Source organism: Eurypyga helias, unplaced genomic scaffold (genome assembly GCF_000690775.1).
Source record: "Eurypyga helias isolate BGI_N326 unplaced genomic scaffold, ASM69077v1 scaffold28336, whole genome shotgun sequence".
In the NCBI taxonomy this organism is placed as follows: domain Eukaryota; kingdom Metazoa; phylum Chordata; class Aves; order Eurypygiformes; family Eurypygidae; genus Eurypyga; species Eurypyga helias.
This window is the reverse complement of record NW_010256650.1, coordinates 281-26109: the sequence shown is the minus strand read 5'-3', so window position 1 is coordinate 26109 and position 25829 is coordinate 281. Positions and strand designations below refer to the sequence as shown.

Below are 25829 nucleotides of genomic sequence, written 5' to 3'. Positions count from 1 at the left end.
ACATATTGAGTTGGGGATTATTCCTGGCACTTCCTGCTCACTGACCTGAGACAGCAGGTAGTTACGCTCTAGGATGGGTGTGTTGCAGTATAAAAAAGAGGTAGAAAATAAAATCTTGGTCTTTACGCTTTCCTGAAAAAGAGAGTTTCGTGGATTTTATTTCAGGTAGTTGCTACAGTGTCAGATGACTACTGTTTGGGGTTTTTTTTATCCCAGTGGCAGGTGTATTGTTGGTAATAAGACATAATGTAAGATAGCTATTACTTTTGCTGTTTCCTTCAGCTTGCCAAAGTTACTTATTCCTGCACAGACAGTTTCCACTGCACCTGAATTTGTTCCACTATAGAACTTGTTCTGCTGCGTTGGCCAGGCTGTTTTGGTGTGTGATCAAGTTTATCTTGTTGCCATCCTATGTCATATGGGGATTAACAAGAGAGAGCGATTCCACTGATAGTATCTCAGCCAGGGAAACTTTCTTGTCAGGGGAGTAAAAACCTCTTGATGCGCAAGAATCAGTGTGAAACTGTGCTTAAGGAACTAGGGTCTTGAGTGTCCTTCCTACACCAGTACAGAAGCCCAAAACTGTGATTTGACCAGAATCAGTCACAGAAGTCTTGTAGGCTAAACTAACGTCTTCCAGCCACAGTCCTTGGTCTTACTGACCTTGTCCAAAAGTAAGTGTTCACTTTTCAATCAAAACGAAACCAGAATTTGGTGTGTAATTTACTGTGCAGCTAGACTCCGAAAGACAGGCAGCCTTTCTACTCAGCTCTATCAATACTTCTACAAAGACGTTCTGGCACCATTTTTTCTGGGTCCATCCTACCCTTCATTTCCCCAGTCCATAAGAGTAAAATGAAAACTCTAAGGCTGTAGCACAAAGTAACGTTTCAACATCAAACTATGAAGTCTCTTTCAGTCCTTTGGACTTGAAGGACTTGCCATTTGATTGTATTCAGTTCTTGTGCATTATCTTGTGCAGAGAGTAAAGAATACTCTGACCTCTGTTGCTGTAGTAGTCTTTACAAACCATCAGTGAAGCAGTTGTTACAGAAGTCATTTTCTTTCTGAACTGCAAGAGGATGGACAGTGTGAGGCCATGAGTTGCTTTTCAATATGGACACAGTCAGCTTCAAAAAAAAGATGAGAGAGGCCAGTCTGACTGGGGCAAATTCTTCCTGAAATCTCTTCCCAGGCTGAATATGAAGTCCTAATATTTCTCTTTCTGCAAACATCGGAAACAATATGTTGGTTATACTGACAATCATTTAGTTCTGAGGAGGATCTGAGTATATTAAATTTGGGGCATACTGTCCTGTTTGTTTGTTTGTTTTGTAGGTCCTGGAAGTGATGGGATCATGGTAATCTGGAAAGACAACTTTGATTCCCTCTACAGTGAAGTGGCTGAGCTTGGCAGGTACGTTCTGTATGCTGAGGCCCAAAGCTGTCTGTGTTAAAGTATTACCTTGTCTTTAAAAAAAATTAAATTTTCTTTGAAAAATACTTACCATATGAGCCTAAAAGGCCAGAAATAACATTGGATTAAATAGAAATGATGAAGTGAAAATTTCACGAGCACTAGATGGCACTACATAAACAGAATGTATTTAGGCTGAAGTGGTGTCATAGAATAAGGGATTTATTTTTTTTTAGCATGCCTTACAGTGACTGACGCTGCTTCTGTAATGAAGCTCTCCTAAACCTCTTTCTTAATGCATGAAAATTACAGACAGAAAAAGTCTGAAAATGGGCAAAATAAGTCACATAGAATATACATTTGTCCAAGTTAGTGTTGACCCCTGAACGGTGGATACTATGACTTGAGTTCCCCTCCGCAAATGCGGTAACATGGATCTCTTTCAGGACATAGATAATTATACCGACACGTTTTGTAGAAGATGCATGCACTGAAAACTCCTGTTTACTGCTCTGCAGAGGTGGCATATCAGGGATCTAAAATTAGATCTGTCTCAGGGTATCTTTGAAGGTAAAAGTATGTCATCAGCGAATCTCTCAGTTAATTCTTCCCTTTCAACATTGTATTCCAGGGGCAGATTTTCTGTCGTTAAGAAGTGTGACCAGAAGGGAACCAAGCGAGCAGTAGCCACTAAGTTTGTGAATAAGAAGTTGATGAAGCGAGACCAGGTTACCCATGAACTTGGAGTCATGCAGAATCTCCAGCATCCCCAGCTCATTGGCCTTCTCGACACCTTTGAGACCTCCACCAACTACATACTAGTGTTAGAAATGTGTGTGGACTCAATCTCTACAGCTGAATTTCTGGGGCATTTATAGTGGTTTATAAATAAGGAACTTTAAGATTTTGTAGAAATTGGAAAACTTTTAAGTAAAATATTGCAGTTGTCTAATGCTGTTAGCAAAATGTTGAGTTTAATACTCCGAAGGAAACAAGTTGAGATTTTAAACTGATATGTGGATGATTATCTTAGTCTGAAGGTCCAGGCATTATTTTATAGCAAGTGGTTGCACAAGTGAATTAGGAGTATTATGATCTGGTAGCTTGATGTCAGATCTCTTCTTCATAACCTGTTCCTCCCTCTTCTAGGTTATTCTACGTTTATTCCTGTAGTCTGTGCCTGTTAGGCTTTTCTTTCAGTTGTGATACATGAACTAATCCAAAATATAACCCTTGTAATTCCAATAGGGCTGACCAGGGTCGCCTTCTAGACTACGTTGTGCGATGGGGAAACCTCACGGAAGGGAAGATCAGACTCTACCTGGGAGAGATTCTGGAAGCTGTGCAGTATCTTCACAACTGCAGAATAGCACATTTGGACCTAAAGGTGAGGAGTGAATGGGATTCCAGGCATAAAAACCTCGCTCTTCTGGGAAATTTGCGCTGGGAACATAGACCTGTGAATTGCTTTGAGACTGTATGAAGGGTATGGGTTGGGGCGCCATCCCCACATCCTTTAGATCATTTGTAGCCAGCAAAGCAGAAACTGAATTCCCTGTGCTTTCTCCTTAAAGCTTGCTGGCCCTGTGTGGTCCTCTGTGCCGGAAGCAATTGCTGACAGGAACAGTTTTGTTTGGTTTTCATTTATTTATTTACTTTCTGAGAAACTTGTGGCAGAAACCCATGTCTTCCTCAAGAACCATAGTTTGTTGGGAAGGAGACTGCTTCTCCTGTGCGCCTGCAAATCCATTTCTCATCTCTGCACTTTGAGGGCTGTGGTATCTGTCTGAATGGTACCTCTTTGGGCCCCTGTTCTACACCTTGAATTATACTTAAGCCACAAGGATTTCATGCCTTCTAGTAGGAAAAGCTATATAAGAAAACCTTAGTGTGAATATTAATTAAAAACTTGCACTTTTTTCCCCCACCTGTTTTTGAATAATAAGGAATTTTAGCACTGGCAAGTCATCTTGGTAGGCAGGGTCACTTTAGCCAAAAGGGGTCATGGTGAGGGAAAAAGCAAAAAGAGCCTTCATCTTCCTTCCACATACTTCTGTTTTCCAAGCAGAACCAGTGTGGTCTGCGTATCCTGGAGACCCAAAATTTAATATTTTTTAGTTCTTGTATGGAGCTCACCAGTACTTTTTCCAGTCGGGGGGTACATACAGATGAACTGATTAAAAACTAGTTGTAGGTCAGTCACTCTGATGTTGCTAAGATCATCGCTACAGCAGCAGTAGCTTCAGAAATAAGACCATGAAAATGATCCCGCCTTCAGCTCGCCAGCAGCGGGGCCGTTCTCCCGAAGCCATGTGCTTCCAACAGGATCTTCTGCTGCCACAGTCTCATAGCAGTGCTTGACTTACATCTGTACCAGCTGCGTTACACTAAAGAAGCACCAAGTAAAGCAGCATGAAAATTCTCGTGAGGTCTTCCAGTCTTTAAACGAGAGGGTTTTGTCTTGCTGTCATAAAGGAAAGAGCGCAGTTGCTTTATTCAGCCTCTGTTTGTAATTGCTCTCCGTTAAGATCCCAAACACAGGTTCCGGTAAAACTTTGCAGAGTCGCTGTTGTGGACATCTGCAGTATTATCTGGCAGAACTGTATTTCCTGCAAAAATTAGAGCGCTGGCAGCTAAAACGCACCCGTCGCGTGCTGTGGTTGGCAAGAAACTGCCTGCGGGTCTGCGGGAAGCCTTGGTAGGCCTGCCGAGGAGCTCCGCAGAGCTGGCCTTCAGCAGTAATCCTCGTAGTTTGCGGCTGTTGGCTACGTCCTGGAGCTGACGGCACTGGCTGGGAAGCGGTAATGTTGGAGCATTAAATGCTCATTAGACTGACTTGGAAAAAAAAAAAAAGAGATTTTAACTTTTTCTTTTATGTTTTCTAGCCTGAAAATATTTTGGTGGACCAGAGTTCCGCTAAGCCGACAATAAAACTGGCTGACTTTGGAGACGCAGTCCAGCTCAATACCACGTATTATATCCACCAGTTACTTGGAAACCCAGAGTTTGCAGCTCCTGAAATTATTCTTGGAAATCCTGTTTCCCTCACTTCAGATGTTTGGAGCATTGGAGTGTTCACGTATGTCCTTCTTAGTGGCGTCTCTCCTTTCCTGGATGAAAGCGTAGAGGAAACTTGCCTGAATATTTGCCGCTTAGACTTTAGTTTCCCAGATGACTACTTCAAAGGAGTTAGCCAGAAGGCCAAAGATTTTGTATGCTTCCTGCTTCAGGATGACCCCGCTAAGCGTCCCTCGGCTGCACTGGCCCTCCAGGAGCAATGGCTGCAGCTGGGGAACAGCAAAAGCGCTGACAGCATTGACATATCCAGACTGACTTCGTTCATTGAGCGGCGAAAACACCAGAATGATGTTCGACCCATCCGTAGCATTAAAAACTTCTTACAGAGCAGGCTCTTGCCCAGAGTTTGACCTTGCTTGAAGTTCTCTCTCATTCTCTTTCACCTGCCAATCAGACTGGAGACGGACTCCTCCTGCCAACCAATCAGACTGGAGACGGACTCCTCCTGCCAATCAGCTGTTGACTTGAATTTTGAGGCGAGCAAACCCCGAGCCAACCAGCTGCTAGCGAATGTTCGTGTGCAAACGCATTCCCGGGGAACCCGCGCGGTGGGGGGGACTGGCGATGCGGACTTCACTGGGGTGGAGGACGATAGCACTGTACTCTGCAAAAAAGCAGTTCACAAGCGATACACTAACAGTATTTTATTCAGGTTTCTGCAAAAAAAAAAAAATAGTTTTTTTAATAAACAAGAGTTGAATTTTGCAAGCGAACTCAACTACCGTTTTCAAGATTTATTCAAGGAAGAAAATGCCTATGTTCAAAGCACTGGTGTTAAACAAAAGTGAAATCATGCCTGGAGAAGACTCACCAAAACGGCTGCCCGCTGATACGGCCTCCATTTATAACATCCGGTTTTCACTTGGTCCTAGAGCTTTCCAGTTGCCTCGCCTGTATGTATCTCACGTAGCAGTGCACTGAGATCGGACTCTGCTTTTAAGTGCATCCAACCTCAAAAGTTTTTGCATACAAATAGAATGAATTGTTTTGCTCTGATAAAATGTAGGCCTTACTTGTATATAGACTGTTACCTGCCTTCGGTCCGTATTTTGGGGTTTTTTTTCCCTCCCTCCCCTCCCCTTACCCTTTTTTTCCCCCCTCCTTCCTAAATGGTGGTATACCACTGTGCGGGTCTTCAGTTTGGGTCAGTACTCGCTGTCCCCTTAGGAAAGGACTTGGGGTTGGTGCCCAGCTTACCGGCCCGGTTGTCAAGCAGTATACAGCAGGATGAAATACTGTAAATGCACTCATTTGGGATTTCGTTTTCTTTCATATCATGTGCAATGTTGTGGCTTTAACATTTTATGCAACTATTTATGAGGACCTCTGTTGTAACTGTAATAAATACATAGAAAAAGCACATACTTAGTACGGCGAGCTTTATGGTTTTGTTTGCGTGTTTGGGGTTGCTGGGTGGGCAGGGGCGGGCGTGTTGTACCACACGGTCACTGTTAGTTTAAGGTGAGGGTTAGCATAGAATTTAGTCAAGACTAGTCAGTTTTAAGGATTGTTTTAAAAAAAACAAAAAAAAAAAAGGGTGTTTGTATCCCAAATCTCAGACTGGTTAAAGAAGTAGGGTGATGCTTTTTAAAATGTATTATTATATACAAAATGCCAAAGTCTGACTTTCCCAAAATCAGTCGCAACACTTAACTACTTTTTAGAATTTTCAAATCTGTGTTTACTTCTTTCTGTGAAATGAACAAATGAATTTTGTGCTCTTTGGCGGAGAATGCATTCAGAAAGTAGTGGTCAGAGGGAGGAGATTCTGACACGTAACGTAATCGTCTTAGTAGCTGTTTTTAAGGTTGAAGTAATAGTAACGTGAGCTATTTAAGAAGCCGGAGGTGGTTTTCTGTGCGCTACTGCGTTCACGTGGGTGTGTGGTCATCTATGTTGGTGTGAAATGCCGTGTTTAAAGGAACCAAGCCGACGTCCCACAGTAGTTAGATCCATGGGTCTTAAGCCATAACCTAGCTTGGGTTAGTTTTGAGCTTTGCGGCTTCCACTGTATTCTATTTATTCCTTTTTGTTTGTTTGTTTGGGTGTTTGTTTTGGTTTGTTTTTTTTTTTGTAAAGCTGTACAGAAACTTTTTAAAAGAAAACAACTGACTTCAAAAACTGGACATGTATTCGTACCAACCTCATATCGTTATGTTTGTGTATTATTTTCCTTTATGGTTTCAGTTAAAGTTTTGCTTTATTTTGCATGTATATTTCTTTGTACAGTGACCTTATATGTTTACACAGTATGACGTGATGTAAATATTTCATTTTGCCATCAGTTATTTTGAAAAAAAAATTAAACATATTTGACATATTTGTCTGCTCTCTTGCTTTAAGGAGTTTGAAAGTTTAGGTTTGGTTATATTTTAATTGGGCTCTGTATTGAAAAAGACAACAAAGTACATTATTTTATTGCCGTAAAATTAACTTTAAATTGCAATGATGTATGTTTCTTTCATGCCTTATAAAATAATACTTGCCTTTGCTCTAAGTGTTGAGTGCTGCGTGCTGTCATGATTGCTTTTATATAAAACATGCGCAACTCTAACTGTGGAAATTCGTTATAGTCCTGATTAGATAGTAAATTCTGACCAACAGCGTTTTCTACCGGATGTTCCCACTTAGAGACCAAAGGATCATATTTCAGTTTAATATTAACCTGGGGAACAGATTTCCCACGTCTCTTGGACGTTCCAGGTTCATTATGAAGGAAAGTTCCTTTCAGCCGTGAAGACTGGGGGTTTGCCGCTGAACCCACTTCGCATCCTAGGGGGGATGCAGCAGGGAAGTTACTCATTGCTGGCATTTATATCTCTCCCTTTTCTGCTATCAGTAATCCATTTGCAATTCAAAATGAAGTGAAAGGTCAGGGAACAACACGGAGTGTTTATGCTTGTCACTGCATTGTATAGGTGATGTTTTTCCACTCTTTTTTCCACTACTACCTGTCAAGTGAGGAAACAGTCCCTTTATTCCTCACAATTTACTACTCAGAGAGATAATTGAGAGACATTTTACACTGAGAGAGACAGAGAATATTCAGGAAGCACTTACTGCTAAGGGTGAGCCACTGGAAGCTGTTTCCGTGACAGGGAAATTAGATGGCAGCATGCTGCATGGAAGTGTGTATCCTTGAGTCCTCTGAAATACTTTTTCTTGACCTAAGATCCGCTAAACTGGGGAGAAGTTACCCAGATGCTATACAGAGAAATAATGCACTTGTAGGTGTGTTAAGTAGCAGAGAGCCGTTCTTCCGCTCACGTGTAAGCAGGAGCGCGCCGTTTCCGGCCCTCTCTGAGTGCCGTCGCTTGGGATAGCGAACGTCTTCAACGGTGCGCTTCTGCACTAAAACCTGCTATTCGGAGCAAGAGCTTCCAGCTGAAGAAAGCCTGAATGATGGGCTCTCCTCAGCTCGGATAAATGCCTTGAAGAGATAATGCACGTGTAAGGGCCTCTCGTTTTGCTGAATTGTGTAGTCGGACGCAGCTCTTGTTGGCCGTTCTGCGCACAACAAACAGGCACCACGGGCTGACGGGCGGAGGAAACCAGAACCAGGGGTGAGAGCAGCCGGTGTGAGGTTTCTGATGTGGGAATGTTGTCGGGCACAGGGAGTGGCAGTCGGTATCATAGCTGAAAGCGGGGGGGAAAACAGAAGGATGTGTCTAAATGCGATTGGGGTGTGTTATCAAAACAAAACTTCTTGCTGACGGTTTAGGGAGAAGAGGTTGCCAGACCTTAAAGTCGGCGCACGTGTCAGTATTTTTCCAGCGGGGTTTGGGAGCACAGGAGTTCTCCAGTGGCATTTGATGAACACAGCTTAACTTGAAAACCACTGTGCAGCTGCTAAGCAGAAAGCCAGGGTAGAGAGTATTTCCGTGGTCAGGGAAGCAGCCTAGATCGTCTCCGTAACGGGCAGAGGCCTAACGCACACCCGCCTGTGCTCCTGAGGAGCAGGATGGGGAGAGTGGTTTTCCCTTCTCTGAGTATGAAAGTCACTTATCTGTAAGTCATCCTCGTTCTCAGATGGGACTATTAATGTGTTGATTAATGGAAGAAAAAAATCATTGGGTTTTTTCTTTCTCCAAATCCAAAAGCACGTTCAGGCCAGGACACAACAGGGATCCTCCAGAATGAAACAGCAAAAGCGTCTGGCTTCCCGAAAAGATTTCAGCACCTGTGCAAACCGGATTGGTAGTAGAAAATGCCTCGAAAAAATCCATTGGGATGTTCTTTGCATGATTTTAACCTACAGGAAACGTTAAAACCCCACTGCTGAGGGAGTCAGTGTAGGACTCCATTGGAAAGAGGGGCTGGTGCGTGGGAAAGGAATGTAACCAAGGGAAAACCAATGGCTGACCCGAGGTTAAGCCCCATGGTTCCCAAAATCTAAAGGGAAATGAGGACAGGAATATACTTCACCAGCGGCTGTGGGGAGTGAAATCTCTGAGTAGCTGGAGTTGGGTGAAGTGTTTGGGCAGCCCATCTGGCACGAGCAGCAGTGGATCTGTGTGCTGGGGATTAGCGCAGGGAGCCGTTCTCTGCTGGGCTGGGGCACACAGGGTGAGCTGAGCCTTATGTGCCCTTTCCATGTGTGTGCAGACTCGGTGTTGGGATGTTGCTCATTTCTCTGCTTTAGGGATTCGGCTGCGTGTGGATGTAGGTAAAACCAGGGAAGGCCGGGTTTCTGTCTTTGTTTAAACCACCTCCAGGTACGGTTTTTGTCAGAACCACTGCTTCATCCCTCAGGCAAACAGCTTCTGCATTTTTTTTTCTGAAATTAAATCCTGATGGACGTTATATTAGAGAGCAAAAGATAGGTTTTGCATCTGTGGAGGCTGTACTTTTTCGCATTCACATCTGCCCGAGCGGTCAAGTCAAAAGGCTCTTTCTGTGCGCGCCATCGCGCAAGAGCATGATGGTGGCTCATGGCTGCAGAGGAGCTGGTGCCAGTTCCCTCCCCTTCCCATCAAGCAGAGACACGTGCCCAGCACCTACGGCTTCATGTGCCGGGTGGTCAGCTCGGCATTTCCTACGTAAGCGCGCTCAGCGGTGCTCTGTGCCGTGCCTTAATGCCGAGCGTCGGTACAGGAACAAGATCTCCCATTTTCCTGACCCGCCGCAAGGACTGAGTCTGATGTGTCGGAACAGGAGAATCCGCTTCTCTCCTAAAGTCTTTGTCCACAAAACAGGAACGCTTCTCATCTCCCCTTAGCCCTACCCAAAAACCTTCAGGGGATTGGGGGCGTAGGGCCAGTTGGAGTTACTGCGGAGAGCAGCCTGATGACCTGTTCCCCTAGTAATGCCAGGAGCGCCAGCACCAAGGCCGCTCGTAACAAACCCCTCGGCCTTCTTGGAGAAGACGCGGTCAGGAGCCCTAGTGCCGGAGAAAGGCACCGCGTTCCCGCTTTTCCCCACCCGGCTGTAGGCTAAAGCAATGAAACGTGCTAGAGACGCGTCTGAGGTTTAACAACAGGAGCTCAGAGCTGTCTTTGGGAAAGGTGATACTCGTGATGTTTCCGTTGTCTAATTGTTGAGAGCAGTAGTCTGAAAGCTGCTTTTCTAATGAGTTTCCTTCTCAACACATACATTCGCCTCCTGGCTGCTGGAGGGATTTCTCATCCTTCTTGTTTGAGGAAATGCGTAGGTGAGGGACTTCAGACTGTATCAGCTGCAGCGGGTGAAGCGTCAGATTCCATCGTTATGCCTGTGGTGACGGATTGGTTCTCATGGCTCCAAATTTCTGGGTTTTGGAAGGAAAATATCTTCCATCCAAAGGGGATTAATATGTTGAACTACAGAAAGGATGAAGCTTTAGCACCAAAGCAACACTTCAATCTCTGCAAACTGAATTTCCAGATCACCTAAAGACATTCTGTCCATTCCCACCAGCCCGGTGTATTCTCTGTCATACCAAATGCCCTTCCTGACAAAACGATGGCTTTGCATCCCATGGAAGAAAAGTCCAGTGAGGATTAATGCCTAATTATTGGTTCAGAATGGCAATAAACCATACCCATACCTTTGCGTAGCAACGGGTTGTGCGTTTGAACTCCATACTGCGCAAAGAATCCTCTGACACCTTCCTTTGGTGTCTCTGAAGCTTTGTGTTGGAAGAGGCAACGAGCAGTTCATCTCCCCAACTTTTGTGTCCTACCTCTGCCTTTACAGTCCTCTACCTTTTCATTTGGCCATCTGTTTGCCACACTGAAGAGTACCGGTCTGTTTATTGCTGATGGGGAGGATATTTATCATCTTAATTGCTTTTCTCTGAACCTTCCCTGGTTCCAAGTTGTATGTTTTCTGACAGGAGGGGGCAAAGCTCACACAATATTAATGACACAGTTGCATCATGAATTACACAGCCACAAAATGCACTTTGTTCTCTATTCCCTCCCTAAAAGTTCTGAGTGTTCACCTTGCTTTGACTCCTTTGAGCTGTAACTTCTTAGAACATTAAATCCTGAGATCGCATTCCCAAGTTGAGCGGCAATGGTCAGTTTGGAGCGTGTGATTGTACACGTAAAGCTTGGATCCTCCTTTCGGCACATCCTCCATGAACATCAGTTTTCTCTCATTGAATTTTCTCAGCCGCTTTATTTCCCAGACGAAGCTGAAGTATTACAACCACTGCAGGGAGAGGTTGTTCTGATGGAACTGAGATCTATTAAATGAAGCTGACTCCTGCTAGCCTTCATTTTACTCCTCATACTCAGCCTAGCTCCCCTGACTTATTCAAGAATTCCTTTTGCAGGAGTTTTCTTGCCAGCTCCTGCAGCCATTGAATTCATTTCCTCTCATCCCAAGCAAGGAAATTGTAGCCTGCCTTGGATTCGATTTAAGCTGAAACTCTTCCCTTTCAAATTAAACTTCAGACAGTGATTTTATTGAGGCTAGCACCCTCCCTTCAACAAAAGGATTTCCTGGGTCTCAAGTGGGAGGCTTGTTTCCTCACTGAATTCACGCTTCAGGAGTATCTCCAAAGGTTACTCGCGGAAGTAATCCAACTCACCTGGTGGTGGTCAGCCCCAGGAATTCACCTTGCACACCCTGACTCAGTCTCTGTGAGGGCTTGCTATCCCAAGGGTCGCTCCCAAATATGGAGGAAGAGCTGGCAGCAGCGGGAAGTTTGCCCTGTTGTACCATTGGGAATCTGCCTACTGACATCCGGTCGAACAGCAATTCACACCCCGCATCTTGCCTGTTTTTACACATCTTGCCTGTGTGTTGCTGAAGACCGTGTGATCCCTTGAGATGGGTGGTTCCTCAGGCGCTCAGATTTTCCCTTCAGTGATGCCAAGATCCACTGAGTATTTGCAGAATGATGTCACTTAATTTGCCATCTCTCAAGACTGATGGTGAGAGAGTTCTTCCTTCTTTGGTGATGGAGCGCTCTCCGGGGGTTCAGGACTCTTTGCTTGCCAAGAAAACTCAAAGCTGGGAATCTGCTACTCCCAGTTACAGGAGTTAATCCATCCATTGGTTTGTTCTGGCGTTGCTGCTGTTGGGAGCTGTAGAGGCTAGCGGACAGCCCTGGCTGGTTCACGCTGACGGTTAAAGGATGTCATAACACATCATGAAGTATTAAGGGGAGGCTGTTAGGATGGGGTGTCCTGAGGGTAGCTCCATCACCACCAGAAGTGCCTGAATGTCAAAATCACTCGCTGCTCTTGGAGTTTGATGGAGGCCTATACTCGTTTCTTCCAAGGATCCTTCACAAAGCAGGGTGTAGATCTGCCAAGGAGTGCTGCTTTTACTCTGGTTATTGGATGTTTCCACAACTCTGGTTGTGGATGACAGCTGGGGATCTCGCCTCACCTTTCAGACCTGCTTGCAGAGAACATAAAGCATGAGGTTGTACTCCATCCCACAGCTTGGGTGTTGAATGGTACTCAAGTCTTTATTTGCCTTATTGGATTAAGTTCTATGTGGACCTGATTTTTGACGTAATGTTTAACCATTCATTTTATTTCCAAGACCTGTAGCCGCTTAATAGTCTGTTACTTTTTAAAATGGAAATATGATATTCTCTATTGGGTGGATATAGTACAAATATTGGATACATAATAAAGTGTAAGGTTGCGATAGGTGTGCTTCGGGGGGAGTCATCTCCTTGCTGTGTAAGAGGCTATTTTCTCTCATCCCGCTCCACAGGGAATTTTTAGGTATGAAAATCCTCGCTGAATTCCTGTTACAGCTGTGGCCATGATATGGGGGGTTGCTTCATGATGGACGCACAACTTCAGCTTTGTCCTGCAGAAAACCAGACCTTTCAGGGCCATCTTCGCACGTAGCGGTTGCCAGAACTAGCTGACCTAATGGCGTGGCCCGGGGGACCAGTCTCACTGATTAGCTGGCGGTTTCGCGGCCCGCAGCAAGGCCGTCAAGGTAGGTCCGCTGCCTTTGCTGACAGCGTTCTCCACTGCAGCTCGGGTAGTAGCAGGGAGAAACGTCCTTGTGGTCTGCACAGTCATTGCTGGGGAGTTGGATTTGCACAAAGGCATCACACCATTCCCCAGTTTCCATGGGTGATGCTTCTGTTGCTGCTCAGTAAAACTCCATAGACAGGCATTCGGTTACTCCGTGAATGTTGCCTGGATTTGTCACACAACGTGGGGCACGTATGCGAGCACACACAGGAGAAAAAAGGTCATTCACTTGCGTGCTTTAAAACACGTTCTCCGTATGTTGCTGTTTCTCCAACTACCTTACTTCTGCCGAATCATCAGATGGGAGGAAATGAGGTCTGTACCACTATATCACGATGGGGCGCAGGGTAACGCGCTGTAAGAAGGGGCGGCAGATGCAGTGGAGTGCATGCATGCTGTAAATACTGCAAAAAGAGGTATGTATGTGGAAAAGCATACGGATTTCTTCAAGGAATGTTGACTGCACCTACAATCCTTGGTGGTTCGTTTTTCTGAATCCAGGGGTTGTCAACTAATGGCGTGCATGGAACGCTATTTGCCCTGCCTTTGCTGTCTCTGTCATTAGAAACACAGCACTGACGCTGAGAGACATAGGTGATGGTTTGTATGCACAAAGAAAGGGAGCCTGGTTTCCTAGGGCTTTGCCTCAGATTTGAATTGTGTGGTAGTTCATGGGGAAAAAAAAAAAAAATAAAGCTGTTTCCACATCTGAGTTACTCAGGATGCTCATGACCTAACAGCATGAGCTCGTTCTGCCTGATGTGCTGGAGAAGGGTGCTACGACCAGCTCGAGACAGCAATTCAGAAAGTACTCGGGGAGGCCAAGGCGGGTGGAGACTGAGGAGAAGTAAGACTACAGAGAGAAGCAAGTGAAAGGTGGCAGGCGAACACGGAAAGGAGGCAACCACACATGCCTTCCAAGGATGCCAGCGATGAGTTCGCCTCCTTGGGAGCAGGCACGGACAATGCTGGACTTCAGCTGTGCATCTGATCCCTGCCAGCGCCTTGGGATGAAGGGTGCATCTACAAAAACCATGGCATGGCTGCCTGTGCTTCTTGTTCTTTTTGGTATGGAACTTTACAACAAATACCTAATTTGCTCAGTGACTCTTTCTCCACACTAATACCATGCTATTTGCTACCTCTTGTACTGGCTGTAAGTTCTCTCCTACTAGGTGACAACTGGCTTTGGAGAGCACGCTCCATCCAGTAGTTCAGCCACCAGAAATGCATTGCAGCCAACTTCCAACATCTTTGGGGCAGAATGGAAGAAATGCTGAAGAGGATGGTAATCCCTGGAGGTGGGAAAGAAGAGGATTTACTCGGAAGCATGTTCAAGTATCCAGAATAGTAACCAAGATTTTTTTACTCTAAAAAGTATTTCCAGTTATTTTTGATAAGCTAATTGGTCTTGTAGAGGCAAGACAAGAATACACTGAGAATAGATGGGTATCCCTTCTAAATAAATCACTGTGCAAGTTAAAAGCATTCCCCTAGAAGTATCTGCTGCTTGTCTTGGAAGCTACTATCCCAACGAGACTGCAGAGATAAAGTTCAGAGAGAGGAAAATATCTTTATTTGGTATTTAATAAAGATATTGTAAGTATCCTTGAATAAGTGTGTTCTGGGATAGTCAGTACACGGCCAATAGGATTATGATTATTTTCATCCTCTGAAAGATTTATGGATGGGTAGGCATTTGTTTGTGAAAGCAAACATCTGCTTCTGCTTGCATGCTGTGACTTCCAGTTGTGCGTGGTTGGGTAAGTAGTGCAAGTACTTGATTTAAGTTGAATCTTCCTCTTGAGTCTGTAATATTTGGGTTGACAAATAATCAGGAAACGTATTTTTCTCTTAGTCAACTGCAGGAGTTGAGAGGAGTAACCTTTTACAAGGCCTAAACACCATCTGTCGGATTTTAAAAAAATGAGGAAATGGTAATGCTCTTTTTCATCAGTTCGCATGTGAACTGTTTCTATACTTAAGTGATCCACAGAAACTCTTTGTATGCTCTACAAATCTACTCCCAGATAACATGAGTATTTTTTCAAGCGATCTTGCTTTCCCCGTTTATGACTTCTATCACACACCAGACTCTGTATTAGCAAGCAATCATTGTGATAACCTATTTATAGTTGAAGTGACTTTTTTTAAAAAAAAAAAGGGTACTGAAACCACATGTGCATGCTGTGGAATCTAATAGTGTTAAAGCTGCAGCCAAAGTTGTAAAGGTTTTTTTTTTTTTCAGGGCATTGATCCTATGTAATGCAAGGTTCAGTTTCCGTGGTTAAGTTTGCTTGATGTCAAACACTGATATTTTTTGCCCAAGTGAGGTTGGGAAGTGTCAACCTCTACCATGTTCCTTGAGCTTCCCCCTCTGTCGTATTTCAGAGATGCAAGGGAAAAGCTTTGCACTTGGGTAAAGGTGTGTTAGATGAAGAATACGTCTCTCTGTAAAATCTTGGTGGTACTCTATAACAAAGTAGCATGAGGGTGGGTTGTCTCATGTGTCAACAGCTGTTGTATTTCTGGTTTATGCTGTGGTGCTGTCATGGGGCATCTGCCACCCTGCCTTACTGCAGCTATTGCTTGTCATCAAGGCTTGTGTTTGTTTGGGGTTTTTTTTTAACAATTCAGAGTTTCTCCAGCCACTGGAAGTGTGAAAAATAGTGTTATTTCACTGTAGAGAAGTGTTTCGCTGAAAGGTGTTACCTGTAGCAGGGATTTGCTGCTCTGTCTTTCCGCTGGAGGATGCAATCCCCAGAGCCCTGTTTGTACCTCTCCGGAGGCTCTGCTGGAACCGGTGACCCATGATGTCTACTCCTATTTCTCCAGGTTCTTCCATCCTGTGCATACTTACAGCTTTCCTACACCACTCTGTGAATGGGAAGGCAAAAGGGCTCTTTGTTCATTACGGAACATTCGAAAAGGCCTTTCCTAGCTGCCCTTGGCAGGGAAGGTGTAGAAACGCTTGTGTCGGGAGAGAAAAAAAGAGTCATAAATGGTAAATCATGAGCTGTGTGGGAATTGGTGCTCTTCTGCTGCTTGCCTGTCCTGGGCTGTGGTGGTGGACATCAGATGGGCGGGAGAGATGTACGCGCCGCAAGGTCGTGTCCAACGTACCCTGTCCTAGAAACCAAGTGCTCAGGCGTTGAGAGCAGTTTTGTTGGGAAGAATCTATACATGTGGAGATCCAGCACTTAAACAAGCAATGTATAAAGGTTCGTAGGTACTGATGTTGTGGCCTTACAGTTTTTCAAAGAACACTGGCATGTCCTGGCCTCCTTTTGAGGTGACTGAGCAGGCACTGGCACCTAAATCTGTCATTGTGACGGGCATATCCCAGCTTCCCGTTTCTAGCAAGAGAGCCGACTCAGCGCTGGGGAGCTCCTGCTTTTGCTGTCCGTGACGGCTGTGTCTGGCTTAGCTGGTCTGTCAGAGCAGTTAGGCGGTGGAGGGAGGGCGGTCACAGAGGACTCCGCTCAGGTTGCCCTGTGAAATCCTGTCCTTGGCTCTGATGAGGACAGTACGAGGTATGGCAACTGGCCAGCATCCATGCGCCGTTCCCGCAGCCACGCTTTGGCTGTTTTTTGTGGTGCTTTCATTCCATATACAAAACAAACCTAATGTTACATTTAGAGAGGTGATTAAAAGCTTTCAGAAACTACAGGTCCACATATGGACAGCCACAGTTTGCAAAACTTACTACCATTTGTAGTCTTAACTTTGGCATTTTAGGCTTCCTACTAGTTTGACTATAAAAACATCTGAGCTTCTGTAGAGTTGCTCATTTGCAGCTGACATATTGCCACTTAAAAGTAGAGGCTCATTTCTGGCTGAGCTCCATGTTGGAATTTACAACAGCTCTATTTGTTTATTGTGCACAAATAATTTTACTACTGGGTGTAGCTCTTTATGAAGTCTGTCTCCTGGAAATATTGCCAGTGGAAGGAAGTATAACTGTATGATATTTACCTTACCATGATGCTGCTGTAGTCATACGGTTTGACTCATACTAGTACAGTTTGTGTTAGAGTAATACTCAAAGGTCAGTGGAGGAAGGACTGTTCCTGCATTCGCTTGGAAAAGCACAAATGTAGCAAAGCACCAAGAACAGTCTGCTTGGGTTTTTTCACTTGTAATACACAACTGATGGCAGAACAGAGCCATGCATCTGACAATTATGTTAGACCTAATTAAAACAACTTATGCTTATATGACCTGTAGAGAAATGCTCCAGCACCTTCTGGACCAGCTCACAGTAGGTGAAGAAAGAGTCAGTATTCCCTCAGCTGACTCAACTTTTGGAAATGTCCTGAAGGTGGGGTGTTCCTGGGACGTGAGACACTTGTTAGCAGAAGAGACCCCAAGAGCAAGGCTCTTCAGTGCCTCAGAGTGGAAGATCTATATTTAACAGCAGCAATGGCTGTACATTTTGTTCCTCATCGGTTTCCTGCTGTGCCTCTGGCTTGTCAGATTCCTTCCCTCACAAAAATGGAAGTTTAGGTGGCCTCCCTTTCATTTCTCCTCCTGGACAATTTGTCACGTATTTATGCTCTCAGTGCTAAAACAAGTTTATTAACATATGTAGGAACCATTTGAGCTTTTCAAACAAAACCTGTAATGTAAGGATCCAATTATCTGATTGTGTAGTTAATGATCCTTTTAAATGTAAAACTTCCCATAAAAAGCTGGTGGCGGCTTCGAGTATCTTTGAACTCTCATCCCGAAGTGCCACAGAAAGCAGCGTTATCCTGAGGTAACGTAAATCCAGATTGTTCAGAGGATGTGATTAAATCTAGAAGTAATTTTGAGGAAATAAAAGGCAGACTCAAAGACACAGTCTTCCTTCCCCCAAACTTAGGAGGAAGACTTCTGCTTCGTTCTCCCAGAACTCAAAATCCACGCCTTCCTTGTGTAAAAACAGATGCAAGAAGCTGAAATGAAGCACCAGCTCCTGACTCCTGTAACTCTAGTCCAAGACTGGAGTTGTGCTTGGAGTCCAAGCTGCCAGAGGTGGATCAGACCTCCTGAGCCATTCTGCTCAGGCTGGTTTATGCTCACCCACAGGCGACATCTGGGATCTCTGCATGCCTGACGCGCTGGAGGGAACAACAGCTCTTGCAGGGCTGCGGGATCTCCAGAAATCCTATAAACATCCTAATTTCACTGAGGCAGAATTTCTGTGGTGGGAGGTGGGTGCAGGGAAATGTGTGTGTATGTATATATTTGAGAAGAAGCCATATGGGATCAGCCAGGAAATTTCATTTTCACATTTGCAACGCAGGTTATTTTTTAAAGAAAATGTATGTCATTTACTTGCCAGAAAAGTAGAAATCCTCATACTTGCAGTCTAAATAGTAGGACGTCAAAAGGTGTAACATCATCCATAAAAACTTACAGAAAAAGAAATCATTGAATCCTTTGTGAGGAAGGTGCTGGCATCCCTTGCCAGCAGGAGAACTCTGTCTTTATTGTCACTGACTGTGAAGGGAGATGAGCGTGCTGCTTCTCATCACCATGGTATTTTCAGCATCTCTCAGTTTTAATGACCAAGCTTTGCTTTACAGAAGGGGAGAAAGCTGCTTATTTCCTTGCTTTTTCTTTCTTAACAGGTGGTAAAAGGATTAGCTGAAGATGCATAAGATTTTGGCAACTGCAAAAATAGACTTCAATCCTCTGAATTCCTGTCCTGTATCCTCATTAAAAGAAATTAATGTCATTCTTCCTTCTGTGTTGTGAAATGTATAGACAAGTATAGCGTATGTTAGCTTAGCGGTAGGTTGTTTTGACCTGCTACATGAAGAAGCACGTATATTAATTTCAGCTGTCAGTGTGGATGGTGATTCCGTTAGGAGATGGGGGAAAGAAAATGGCAACTAGGACCAGGATGTTTATCTTTGCAATTCAGAATAAGCAAACTGACAAGACGCACAAAGCGTCTTTCAGAAAGGAACATCTTCTGTTACTGTTTCTATGAATCTGAAAGTCACGGAGATCAATAAGCTGCATTGTGATAGGGAGGCGGGTACATGCTCATGCCCTTGTCTCTCCGTGACTTTTCCACCAGCACTGATGCTCCTCTGTGTACAGGCTACTGCTCTCCCTTAGTGGCCTCAGTTTTCACATCTGGTTCTTTTTTCTGCTCGTTGCTAAGTCTCCCTCTAAAGAAAGTTTGTTCTTTTCGCCAATGGCATTTGATGTTTTGGGTTGGGGTGACTCCTTCCTCCGAAAAGAATGAGCTCCTTTCTTCTCCTCAGCGCTCATGTTTTGCCGTTTCAGAGCAAAACAAGCCGTTGCTGATGCCTGCCGCAGTTCTTGGCGGAGGTGGCAGGAGGGGCCTCGCTCCTCCAACTTTGCAAGGGAAGCCCAGGGAAAAGGGGGGCTCTGAGCTTTGGATCTGTCGTCACGGTGAGTCACTCGCAGCGCCCAGGTCTGAAAATGCTTGCTTTGATTTGCCGCTACCCACTTTTGACAGCAAAACATAAACATTTAGTCGCTGTCACAAAGCCAGGCACTGACACTCGACAGAACAAAGGCAAGTGCCTACGAATAGGCCGTGTGTCATTTCTCCTGTCAGTGAAGTCTTCCCAGCCTGAAGGAGAATTCTTAGTCTTTGCATCTTGATTTCTAAAGAAAAAGAAGCCATAATACGGACTCTTCTTTCAAGTATGAAATGCCTGACCTACAAAAAATTCTCCAAAAGCCAGGCCCCCCACAGATTTTGTAACAGGGATTCCTTCTCCCGTAGACGCCGATCCTCCTGTGCCCAAGCCCAGGCACTAGGAAGCAACTCTGCACTAACTACTTGCATGATGCTGCCAAACCCCTAATCTGTCCAGAAAGTAGTTTGCATTGATGCTGGTACCCGTATTAGTCTTCAGAAGGAAAAGGATAACCTGTTGACCCACTCAGTAACCTGTTGTGCACCTGCAAGGGACAGCACCCATCCTGTCCCAAACCTCTCTCACTGCAGCCGAAAGTTGCCAGCGATAATGGGAAGTATTCCTAAAAGGGTGATTTTTCTTCCAGGTAACAGACAAGAGCGTAGGATAACTTGCTGCAGCTGAAAAAAAGTGACTACTTGCAATCGGACCTTGGGGATATTTGTCTCTGTAACCTTAGTCTGCTTCCAATAGAAAGGGAGAAAACAGAAAGAAAGGAAGGAGTTGGCTCTAGAGCTTAGTAACAGAGGTGAAACTCCCTTCAGCTTTGGGACAAACCCCGGAAGCCATCACATCTCTCAAGCATTTGTGCTTAAGGCTTTCAGAGAGCTGTACGATGCTGTGCCGCGTCACATTTGGGTTTCCCAACTGCTGTTGAAGACCAAGAGCTTTCCTATCGCTGCCGAGCAGAGAAACAGGCGCGTTGAGCTGCGGTGAAGTCAAGCGCAGACCTCGTTTTCTACGTCTCGCAGAACCACGAGGGAATGTCATGGGTGGGAGAGGCTGTCTGATAACGCCCGCCACAGAAATGTGGGGGTGGACAAAGGAAATTCAGCTTGTGAATGTGATAAAGAGTGCAAATAGGCAGGCATGCAAACACCAGCTACTTAGTAAAACACAGCTATTCTTAGTTTGTGGACTCTATCAGCCCAGGTGACTGCTGTCCGTAGGACACCAAACTCCTCATCTTTCATCTTTCTCTCCTCCCCAGGACCTTGCATAAACCTCCCTGTTCTTTCTAACAAAAAAGAAAAAAAAAAAAAGACATGGGATGTGTGTGTGGAATTTACAGAATCACAGAATGGTTTGGGTTGGAAGGGACCTTAAAGACCATCTAGTTCCAACCCCCCTGCCATGGGCAGGGACACCTTCCACTAGACCAGGTTGCTCAAAGCCTCATCCAGCCTGGCCTTGAACACTTCCAGGGATGGGGCATCCACAGCTTCTCTGGGCATCCTGTTCCAGTGCCTCACCACCCTCTCTGGGAAGAATTTATCTTCTGTTTTTCATAATTTAGCCCAGTTCCAAAGCTCAGGTGAAGCTTCCCTGCAAAGAAAGGGTGCAGAAGGTCCTGGTCTATCCCCTTCTCCCTTTTGGAGCCCTTTTTGACCAGTTGCCTGATGTTGCTGGAGCGAAGATGACATCACTTTCCAAAAAACTCCACGTTCCTAGGTCCCTGCCACACAGAGTGTTTAGATGTCCCAGCATGTTTGCCATGCCCTAAAAATGCTCACAGGGATATGGAAGAAATGCAGAGCTCAGGCAAATATTCATGCTCCAGCAGAGCAGGAAAATGAGGTAATCCATTATTTTCCTGCTTGGATAAAGCCTAAAGAGTTATTAAAGAGTTACCCAGGTGATACAGCTATGCTTGGCCTGGGAAATCCGGTACATGGATTAAAGCATGTGGAAACTGCAAGAGAAAAGGATGAGGAGGCAGCGCTAAGCTTCCAGAACTGTTTCTGGCTGGAGCAAACCAACCTGCCAGACAAAAATGGATTAGGAGTACAATAGAGGAATTTTAGATGATGAAAGGGAATTGAATACAGTGAAAACAGTTAATTTTCACTGCATAATTTGAACTAAACAGCTTGCCATTTTACTTTATTAAAAACAAAACAGCGCTGAGCAGGTAAAGCAAAAGAGGGCACATGCAGTGGTTCTTTCTTCTCTCCTACTAATTTTCTTTCCAAATCTCCCCTTGGAGATGCACTGGTCCGATAGCCAGCTCACAGTTTTTCCCTTCCCAGAACTATCTTATTCTGCTAGTGGAAATTAAACACACAAAAACCCCCAACCATGCATACCTACGTACAAATGTGTGCATATACGTGTGTATGTATACATATATATATATACACTGTCTTCAAGTGTTTGCTTGCTGCCTTTGGGGGTTCACTGGCATGGAGCATGAATAGCATGAGAGCACCCAAAGGCAGCAAGCTAACACTTGAAGAAAGCAAATTCTTGTTCCTCTCCTTCTTCCACAGTAAAAGGTGAAATAAGAAGTGATTGCAGGCTTGCAGTCATGGGGCCCAAGCCTTGGGCTGGAGCAGGGAGGACAGATTTCACCTTCAGCTCCTGAGGTGCCAACAAGCAGGAAGAATATTAGTTGTCCCCCCAGCCTCACCTTCAGAGTTTCTTTTTTTTTTTTAGCAATGCTCCTGATCCAAGGCTGATAATGAAAAAATAGCATTTTACAGCTAATTAAACAAAAATACTGTAATAAAAGATGTAGAAAGGGAAATCAACATTCCCGTGAAAGGGAAAGTGTGAGTCAGTAACCGTACGAGTTCCAGCAATATTTTTTTTAAATCCATCTGTAACGTGGAGCAACAGTCAACAGAAGAGGAATCTGGCAGGGCAAATGGTTGCCTCTGCCCCTGAAACAAGAACTTGTGGGTATTTTCAGAGCAGGAGAATGCATTTAGTGAACTCGTAAGCTACAGTATTGCAATGTATCTTCCAACAGTGTAATTCAGTAGACTTAGAATGCAGAGAAACCACTGGTCTCCTTTAATTCAAAACTATGAGTGAGGAGGGGAAAGAAAGGAAAGAATCTCTCGAGGGACCCTTTGCTTACTCTTACTTAAAATCCTGTATCTGTGAAGTGATTTAATCATGATCTGTGTAAACTTTGCTTTTACGTAGCACAGTCCATACCTTAACAGAGAAGGGATGCTCGTGTGGACCACCTGTTTCCTCTTCGTGGTCAGAGTGTTTCTACAGAAAGCACGTTGATGGCATCATAAGTCATGTGAAACGCTTATCAAACATGGCCTTGGAGCTGGAAAGACGAGCCTGTGACTCTCTGAGGACAACCACCAAGATAGAGACTGCATCTGGGGGGTCCATCGCAGCTTGAAAACCACCCTGCTATCTGCAGGTCTCAGACAGCTTGGAAGAGGCAGAGGGAGGTAGCTATGTGACCTTTATAAAGAGCTGAGTTATGCTCGATTTTTTTTTTCTTTTCTTGTGGCTTGGATATGGAGAAGCATACACGGCCTGTGTGACTTGAAAACTTGAGCGGAAATGAAACAGGAAGCCAGATCCTTTCACAGCTTGTTGATCTGCGAAGACGAGCAGAGCCTGTGGAGACTCATTTTCTACCCTCCACAAAAGAGAAATCCAGCTGGGGGCATATTCTGGAGAGGAGATGCAGAGGCGACATGACAGAAAGGCAAGTAGGAACAGAGACCAGCTCACTGAGCAAGAGAAACGAAGCAAAATTAACCACTCAAAGAGAAGTGTTGGTAAGTTCGCGGAGCCACGCTCTAAATACTGGCATCTCACCAAGCTGGTGATCAGCCATAGAAATCTCGTGTGCTGCAGATCACAGCTGCAGGGGCAGTACTTTCACCTATGCTTTGGTCTGTACCTGACCTTGGCAGTAGTGATAAATTATGATAAACAGGGAGATGGTTCCTGACTTAACAATGGACTTTAAAAACTGAAGGGTGACGCTCTCGCCAGTCCTGCACCTAGGTTTCCTACTTTTACTGGGTTGGATGCTGTTGCCTTTGTCTCAGCAGACCCTCTTCGTACTCCTTTTGAATTGTTTATGTCCTTTGGGCTGTGGTTATAATCCTGCTGCTCACCTGCAGATGGGAGCACGAATGCAGCGGTTGCTTCTGCTGCTGCTCTGTGGGTTTAAACAGAGACAGTTGAAATGTTTTCACACTTGCTTAGCACACGGCTTTCAGCCTAAGTTTTGCTGTAATTGCTACGCGGCCTCCCACGGGTACAAGCGGAGGGAGGCAGTCACAGTCACGCCTGCAGCTTGGAGATGCCGCGACCTGCGGAAAAACCTGGAGGTTCGCGTTATGGGGAAGTTTGTAATGCTCCCCTAAAGAAAGGAAATACCATAAACATCCCTAAGCAGTAGAAATTTACCGTCAGCTCACAGCCTTGTCTGAGTATCACCAACACGTGCAAAATGCCACGACCAGAAAGTCTGGAGCAAGAGGATCAAACTCTAGGCTGCTTCCAGTCTGAGCTCCCTGGAGCTCTCCCCTTGTCCCCACGGAGGTGCTGCCTACTCGGAGGCAAAGCAGGGGAGGCATTACTTCTGCAGAAACGTGTTGAGTGTGCACCCTAAGTAAGGCCTGCTTTAGCTCCCTACATTGTTTTCCAAGATATTTTGAGGAAGTCCACACTTTCGGAAGCTTTCTGAACCCCTGAAGCATCGTGCTTCCCCTTCTGCACAGCTTGTAACAGAGACTGCCTTCCAGTCGGTTGCTTTTGACCTTTTTGCAGTTGATCCGGGCTCAGACCCAGGCCTTGCTTGCTCTCCTTGGGACTGTCCTGTTCAGCTAACCGGAATGGCGTGCCCACATCAGTCCAACACGGAGCGCAGGAGGCCTGCTTGTTTCTCAGCTGTCTCACCAGAGCTCTCTGCACCCCAGGCTGAGGAGGGGCTTGCAGAGGAGGGAGGTGGGTAGGGGCTGTCCTGTCTCTTTGACTTTCAGGGAGGAGAAACAACATTCTCCTTCCAAAGCCCACACATGGGAGAAGGTAGTGGAGAGCTCTCCGTAACCGGCTCAGGGAAGAGGTCCAGAAAGAGCTTCAGGAGGAAGAAAAGGCGTATGGACAGTGTCAGTTAAAAAAATACCTGGAGAGGTTTCAAGTAGGTGATCTCTGATTGATTGCCCCAGCGCTTCTCCCCAGCAAGAGCACTGGTAGAAGGGCATAGGCTGTTCCCTAGATTGCACTGAAGTGCTGAATAAATGTCCCAAGAAGAGAGCCAGGAAGCAGGGAGGACTCACTGATGTGGGGACTGATGGACAGCGTTCATACTATGCGTGTTTCATCTCTCTTCTCTAGCGAGTCAGCATCCAGGTAAAGATTGACTTTCAGGCCTGTCCGTACCTATTAAATCCAAAGATCTTAACACAGGTTAGAGAGGGCAGGAAGAGGCAAATTGGGCTGGATCCTTAAACCATCAAGCGGCACCAACGCCGGCCTGGTCAAGGTGAGAAGGAAGCTGGAAAGGGAAGGTGAAGCATGTGATGGCTACAGGCAAGACCTGGCTCAGGAGCAAGTTCCAGGTACCTTGGATCTTTGGCAGGTAGATGTGGTGTGAGCTATATCCTAACACCATCTCTGGTGGTGAGCTGAATCCTAACAGCACCTCTCAGCTCTGCCTCCTGAGATGCAGCCACGTTAACCCACAAACCGCGTGCCCGCGTGGAAAGCACCAGCTAGCTGATGCTGCAGAGAGGCGTAGGGATGGCACTTAGGAAATACTTATTTCCCCAAATGTTTGGGGTTGTTTTTTTTCGGTGGAGCAGCACACAGGGCTACACAACCGACAGCTTTAGGCCTCTTAGGTCAACGATTTTACTTTTCCTGGTTTTTAAGCCTAGATTTTCTTTGACTTGGGTGAGTGTGTGTGCGTGGCTGTGTGTGCGCGTGGCTTTCTGTGAGTGCACCTAAGCGAGCGCTTGGCACACCGGTATTTAACAGCTTCTGCCTGTGTCGTTCCTCGCCCAGATTAACTGAGATGGATGGAGAAACAGCCTGGTATTCATGCCAGGCAGTACAAATCTCTTCACCGTTTTATGAAACGTGTTGATTTTCTATCTCCAACCATTTTAATAGGATATTTAAAAAAAAAAAAAAAAAGAAAATCCTACCCAACCACCAAACGACACTGTAAGTTTGTCCTAGCTCTGTACTGGAGCGAACTGCTTGTCGCTCTGTAAAAGATTTAAGTCTGCGTCACTTGTTCAGGCCATTACAATTCCCTTCTGTTTTTCCTGCAAATTCCCTAGGGAGATGGAAAAAAAAAAAAATTGTTCTTTAATGTGTAACCAGGAAAGAAATTACACCGGTCTATGCAAACTCTCTGCATACGGCTGGGACAAATGACACCTCAAAAGGCCGTTACAAGGGAAGGTGCGTGGGAAGGGTGGAATTTCATTCTGGATCTTCATCTTGTTAATGAGCGAGTTTGTG

General features: G+C 45.2%; 1 protein-coding gene across 1 annotated transcript in view; it reads left to right on the top strand.

Annotated features, from left to right (window-relative positions):
* Positions 1-5159, top strand: part of TRIO (trio Rho guanine nucleotide exchange factor) — a gene marked incomplete at its 5' end in the record, with an annotated part of 33261 nt that extends 28102 nt beyond the window's left edge. The window contains 4 exons of the mRNA XM_010153737.1: positions 1339-1417; positions 2049-2249; positions 2666-2804; positions 4303-5159. Coding sequence (XP_010152039.1) covers positions 1339-1417; positions 2049-2249; positions 2666-2804; positions 4303-4845 — 962 coding nt within the window. The remainder of the gene's footprint in view (positions 1-1338; positions 1418-2048; positions 2250-2665; positions 2805-4302) is intronic.
* Positions 5160-25829: the final 20670 nt, after the last annotated feature.